At 40.8% G+C, this 7,283-nt stretch overlaps 1 protein-coding gene across 1 annotated transcript in view; it reads left to right on the top strand.

Annotated features, from left to right (window-relative positions):
• sgms1a (sphingomyelin synthase 1a) overlaps window positions 1–4,049 on the top strand; it is a 21,946-nt gene extending 17,897 nt beyond the window's left edge. Inside the window, exon 6 of the mRNA XM_032541501.1 lies at window positions 726–4,049. Coding sequence (XP_032397392.1) covers window positions 726–902 — 177 coding nt within the window. The 3' untranslated portion in view covers window positions 903–4,049. The remainder of the gene's footprint in view (window positions 1–725) is intronic.
• Window positions 4,050–7,283: the final 3,234 nt, after the last annotated feature.

The following is a 7,283-nucleotide window of genomic DNA, read 5'->3' on the forward strand; positions in this document are numbered from 1 at the left end:
TTACAGCCCCGGCCGGGGGACACATCCGCAGGCAACCCCCAGCCAGCTAGCAGCCAGCCCGGTCAGCATTTAACTCCGGTACTAAGGACGCTAAGGGCAGTTTACTGAACCATCGGGAAACAGACCCAGGCACCCGAGTCAGAACAGCGGCCACTTGTAGCATTAGCTACACCTCCGTTAGCGTTACCGGTGCCCCCTCTTTCGCTTTTAGCCGTCTTTACAGTTAGCTAAATTTACCAGACAAAACAGAAATACGGCACCAAAAGGACTACTAGCAATTTAAAGACGTGGTAGCATTGGATCTGGACGAGTTTGATAACTCTGGAATTGGAAGGGGTGTGTCGGGATTCTGCCTTCTCCCACCGCAACACAGATTTGTGGAGCTGAGTGTCTTCTGTGTGATTTTGGTTTTATTTTTCATATCGTTACAGCCCTAGTGTTCATGTTGCACATACAATTTAATTGCATTTTGTGTCTGTTAAGAGGCAGAAAGGCACTCTAAAACTTGCCCCGAAAACTGCTGTTTTAGCTCAGTGGAATCTCGTACACGTAGCTGCAGATACTTTGTGTTGCCTGCACCGAATCAGGTCAGGTTTTTTAATCAGAAGTACACGCATATTTATAGCAATCAAGATTAACGCAAAAAATTGGCCGGTATTCTCCTTTACATTTGCGTGTAATATTTAATGTTCACACGTTACAGTATTGTTGTCTTTTTGTTTCAGTCGCTGAAGGAGACGTCACAGGGTAACCCATTCTCGCGGGTTTGGTGGTACAGACTGTTCAAATACTTTGAAGAGAACGTCAACGGCATGGTCCCTCGCAACTATCAGCAGCCGTTGTCATGGCGATCGTTGCAGTGGAACCGTGGTGTGAAGTACAGCAAACTGGAAATCCAGTGACCATAATGTCACAGCAGCATAGGACTATGACTTCCATAAGTGCTGTTTTTACCCATGGAACATGGAGCACTCTTAAATGTAGCGCTGTCCTCTAGTAACAGTGACAGACACATCCCTGTCCAAATGGGTAGCACTGTGACCCACCTAGTATTTTTTTTTTTTTTGTTGTGTATAATTTTTTTTCTTCTTTTCCTCTTTCTCTTAGGTTTTGCCAACACAGAGCACTAATTTATATATGTTTTGGGTATTTTCCTCTTTGTTGGGCCACAACAGTTCATGAAGCATTTTGACAAACTAAAACTCAAAGATTTTTCTTTTGGGCCGCGAGGACTCTAATACTTTTTTTTTTTCCCCTTTCTGCACAAAACCATAAGTAATGTTCTTGTCCAACAAGTATTTCTTCTTTTTCTTTTTAAATTTTTTTTTTTTTTTAATAGCAAATTACTTTTTTTAAACTGTCCTTGCTAAAATGACACAAAGGTGCAAAAAATATTTTTTTTAAGTATGTCAAACTTTATTTTTCAAAAACTAATGATGTCCAACAAAATATTTTTAGATTTTTACCTTTTTCAACGTGAATAATTGAGAGCATAAGAATCGAATGTGGTATAACATTATTACAGTGCCTTTCTTAGCTTGATTGTAAAACAGTTCAAGTACTATGTGTCTTGTGTCTCTCTGCCGCGGGTGTGACCACGCTATGTTACAGGTTGGTACATAGTTAACAGTCTCGTTCCCATGAATGTAAAAACAATTACGCCAGCCTTACCAGAACATTGGTGTTCCCAAAATGAAGTGCAGTGAAATGTCCTGTTTATTTATTACTGCTTTATGATGTCAGTTTGTGCTTAGTTTGTTAATGCTATTCTAATAGAAAATAATGACTGTTAATTGTACTTTCATTTAAAATGATATTTTTACCAATCTGTCTTTTACCCACCCAAGTCATGTTCATAGCCCAATCACTAACCCTCAATTGTCTGCTTGTTTTACTTTCCACCTCTACAATATTTGCATCTTACATCACTGCCTGATTGGAAATTGTAGAAGACATCTAATACCACTTTCACTTCGTGGGTTCAACCAGGGTTGACTTGTTTTAAAAGGGTTAACCCGCGTTGATCGACTAGGCTTCACAACCCAGGTCTAGAGGTCGGTTAGACATGGGCTGATTTCAGTCTGCACACGACCAGTGTTGCTAACAATCCGGGCGACACAAATTGTAGTTGATTGTCAGTCATCTCATCTGATCAAAAATGCCATTAGAATTTTCCTTCTATAAACGTGGATGAGCAGGGTATAACGGGTTGATGCGTAGACCATAAAAGATAAAGCCAAAACCCCTTGAATTTCCCCTGGTGGCTGTCATAAATACCACCACCTCAGTGTTAGCAGATGGGACATGGGCCAAGCTAAAAAAAAAAAAAAATCTAAATACACTATATCCAATAAATTTTCCCAAATATTTATCTCATTTTAGGTAGTTATTATCACACGTATTGTTGAGTGTTTGTTCAAGCGTTATTTTCCTGCATCATGTAACAGACTGGGAGTTGTAATTTCACTGTTTGGCCACTGTTCCAAATGCATATCCTGGAGGCCTGCTGTACCCCTTTTGATGTATAATAAAACCTGGATACAGCGTTCGTGGCGGAGCTGTGTTCATTACTATGCAGGTTGCCCATGGAGCCTTCATGTATGCCATCCATCTGTATACAGTCTATGGATTCAATCAATTGGAACATACTTTTGCAAGTTTTGTCTATAAGAGGGCAAATGCACGAGAAACATAACTACCTGTGTAGGTATATTTATTTCAACAAACACAAACCTGCATAATCAACTAATATAATAATGGCCTATACCGTGCGACTTTGGACTCCCTCTGCACCGTGGTTGGTGCTAGACTGAGAACTGCCAGCTAGCTGCACGGCCACTAAATGAATCAAATGTAACAACTTGTTTCATTCACGCACTCTTGTCACAGCGTAGGAAAGCACATTGCTATTGCCAGATGAGTGACAATTTAGTTTGGCTCATTTTCTTTAACCAGCGCAGCATGAAGGCATGTTGAGTGGAATTAGCAAGCTAGCTAACTCGCCAGCCAGCCACAGCTGGCTACTGTCCCTCTGCTCACTGGTTGCTGTTTATATAAGCTCCCTCCGAAAACCCAGCTTTAGAACGTAAAACCAATGCAAGTAAGTGTTTTGTATAATTTTCTCATCCACAGCACCGCCACGTTCTCTTTCCGGTCGCCTGAGACACAGGTCTGCAGCCGGCAGTTCAGTGTGGCTGCTGGCTGGCGCAAATCTCTTTTGTAAGAAAAGTTGGCAAGCTGACAGCGAATCTAACTTTACTCTTATTGTTCTGAAACTTTGTTTTAAATAGTAATTTAACTAGCTTACTTCCCTTCTTATTGCTACCGTTGAGTGTTTGATGGTCATATGTGCTTTAGAATGTTATCGCTGTGAAACAATCATAAAATAAGCTTTAATTTTTCTCGTTTTGCTCTCTCTTCCTCAGTCTGCTCGCCCGAGCTCACACCACATCACATCAAACTGCAGGCCTACTGTACAATAAGCAATTCAAGTACTAAACACCAGTCCTGGACTGTATGTGACTTTTCACTGCATATGTGCCCAGTTCAAGCACATGAGGGGGACCAGATTGGTATGGGTCAGTCATATCTGAATATTTGTGACCATGGATAAACCTGTGTTGACTGGTTTGATTTGAATTGACTAAAGAAAGGTTAAACATGGGTCAAACAACCCTGGTAGGACCTTGGTCCTTCGTGTGAAAGAGGTATAAGATGCAGAGTTCCGTTATTCTGGAGCTCGAAATGTCATTTCTTGCTCAGGAGATAACAAGACCCTCCATTTTTCTCCACATTGAGTCCCATTTTGAAATCAGAATTATCCTCATTACTGTATGGTCTTGTTACCTTTGTGATGGTAATAAGAGCTACAGGAAAATGTTCAATGTCTGTTTTCTTTTTTGCTTTTCTTTGTATAACTATGACTGAAATGTAAAGAATAGGTATTGCACAACTCATCTATAGGGAAACATTTTGTGAATTGAAACTGATTAGCTTTGAAGAGAAACTGCACTAAACTTTAGATTATACAAATCCCAGATAAATAATGATGTGATTGATTTCTTTAAACACTGTCAAGAGGACAGGGTGAGAAAAAGACAGTATTTTCAACTTATGGAGCGAATACCTTTCAATGCCGACACAAGTCTTAATGTTTGAGACAAATGAGAGTCCAGGCTTGCCCTCCTCCCTGTCCAATCATTTTACGTTTGAGAACGGTTTCTCAGTTTTTAGGAGCACAGCAGGTTCCTCACATTTGGCCATAATTTGAAATGAGATAATGTTTGAAGTAACGATACAAACATGGCTCTATAATAATGTTTGAGGATGAAAATTGAAGTTTAAGTTTGTCTTCCAGTTTGCCAATCGAGTTTGATTTTTTTCCTTATCCTGTGTGTTGCTCTGTAAACTTCTCACCCATTGTCTCTTTTTTCAGATGTTTGTAAGATATGATACAGGATTGTACTTGGGACGCTATTGAATAAAACCTTTTACTAAAATGTATTTACTGTTGGTATCTTTCGTGTGCCAAAAGATGACATCATGGCAGATCCACTAACAGCCAGCAGATGGACACATTGAGGTGCATGAGTAAGACCAGTACATTGAGGGGGATGGCCTCTCCTTAAATGTGTTTGTGTTTGTATTTGTGCTCTATGTCTGACATAGTTACTTGCTCATTCTGGGCCTTTTAGCTAATATTTCAAATATATCACACTTGTTTCAACATAAGTCTTCTTTTACTCCTCTTATTCCCCCAGTGTTTTATATTCAGCTGAGCATGAGGTTTTTTTAATACAGCACACCACTTAAACATCTTCTAGTTCCAAGTAGCCACGGTTACCATCTTTATAGCAATAAGTTAAAATGCCTGAACATGTTATCACGCACACAGGAACATGGATCCACAGATACATGACTCAATGCTAATAAACTTGGAGACAACAGTGTCCAAAAACGGCAGGCAAAGGGAAATCCAGAAAAACGGGGAAAACAACAGGACACAAGGAAAAATGCTTGAAGGCTGAACACAAGGAAGCAGACCATTTTGCACTGGGGTAAAGGGAAGACAGCACTTAGTAATACTCAAGACAGGTGAGACAATGAGACACAGGTGCAACACATTAGGGCAGGGACAAGAAATCACACATGTACGAAAATTTGCTTACTAAAAGAGCAAGAGATACTCATAATTCCTTGCATGAGTCATCCACCAGGGACACATAATTACCTCGAGCTGGCTCCTTGGCCAGCATGAGAATTCGCTGCCACCCTGGACAGATTGTGCTGGCCAGCCAAACCGAACTCCCACACACTACTACTCTACACAAATGAGGAAGAGGGAGTGAGTCTGCTCTAAAGATCTTCTAGTTTCAGCTGACTTCATTAAATAGGCCAGAGTGATGCTCTCAAGATAGTTTGCAGCTTAATGTGGCTGAACATATTTTAAATATGCAGGTGTTCAGTCTGTACTGTGGACAGAAACAGGCTGTGTTCTTAATGACTGTCACTTTGCATTTCATTTGAGAGTTTGGGGTGGTAAAATGCTGTCTTTTGACTGGCAGTTAGGTGTAATCCAAATCTTGTTCTGTAAATGATCACACAACATGAATAATGGGCGACCATGTTGCTCTGATGTTGTCCATACTGCAGCAGCCTGTTATCCAATCTGTCTATTTTCTAGGCTCGGCTGTGTATCAGTCATTTTCTACTGTCTGTGACTCAATATGTTAAAACTTTTTTACAGTTACACGACTGCATCACAATACATTGTCTGCTGCTACAGAGTAACCTACCCTCCCTTAAGGCTTTGGAGCCAAGAGAAACAACAGTCTGATTCATGGGTTCACAAGCAAATTCTATTCTATTCTCAGCAATGCTCCAGTCTTTCACCGTAATACCATACTTAGTCTGGGAAGATAATGTTGGTGTGCAAATGGAGTTTTGTCATTAATGGATGGCTCGGAAAGGGGGTGGGATGAGAAAAAAGGCTAATAAAACATCTGCATGTTGCAATAGAACTCAAGACTCATCAGACAAGGACACAGTTTTCCAATCTTTATCCAGTTTTCTTCTTCTTGCCTCAGTTTCCTGTTCTTATCTGACAGGAGAGGCACCTGGTATGGCGTACTGCTTGTGTAGCCCATTTGCTTCAATGTTCCATATGTTGTGTTACCTACATGTCAGGGTACGTACACACATACCTACAGTCAGTCAATCAGGGATAATAAGCATCAACATTCAAAAACATCAAGACACATTTTATATATATATCAGACAGACAGGAGGTGGATCAGCTGGCTCTCTGGTGCAGTCAGAACAACCTTGAGCTTAACACGCTCAAGACTGTGGAGATGATCGTGGACTTCAGGAAGAGACCCCCCTCTCTTCCCCCCATCACCATACTCAACAGCCCTGTGTCTGCTGTGGAATCCTTCAGGTTTCTGGGATCCACTATATCCCAGGACCTGAAGTGGGAGCCCAATACAGACACCATCATCAAGAAGGCCCAGCAGAGGATGTACATCCTGCGCCAGCTCAGGAAGCTCAACCTGCCTAAGGAGCGGCTGATCCACTTTTACACAGCCATCATCCAGTTTGTCCTCTGCACATCCATCACTGTCTGGTTTGGATCTGCCACCAAAAAGGACAGCAGCAGACTACAATGGACAGTTAGTACTGCAGAAAAGATCATCAGTGCCAACCTGCCCTCCGTCCATGACTTATACACATCCAGAGTCAGGAAACGGGAAGGAACCATCACTGCAGACCCCTCTCACCCCGGACACAACCTGTTCCAGCTTCTCCCCTCTGGTAGGCGCTACAGAGCACTGTACGCCAAAACCAACAGACTCAGGAAACGTTTCTACCCACAGGCCATCTCCTGATGAACAGCTGCTACTGACCCACAGTGTCAGGTTCAATTCTGGCCATTAACCCAGAACACTGTCTCTACAACACCTGCTTACTGGTTCCACTATTATTCCATTTATTAGTATTTATTCATCATTCTCATATCTCACTTTTATCTATTTATTTCATCATTCTCATTCCTATTAGAAAACCCAAAAAAAAAAACACAAACAATAAAAAAAAAAAAAAAAAAAAAAAAAAAAAAAAAAAAAATCTGTCATAAGTCATTACTGTTCATATTGTAATATAATAACTTAATACTATTTATCCCAGTACCCTTTACACTATGTTCCACATTTAAATAATTTTATTGGTCTCTTCATTGCACTCATCTTTCTACGTTGTTTCTGTTTAGAGTATGTATATATTAG

This window comes from Etheostoma spectabile, chromosome 17 (assembly GCF_008692095.1).
Source record: "Etheostoma spectabile isolate EspeVRDwgs_2016 chromosome 17, UIUC_Espe_1.0, whole genome shotgun sequence".
NCBI lineage: Eukaryota > Metazoa > Chordata > Actinopteri > Perciformes > Percidae > Etheostoma > Etheostoma spectabile.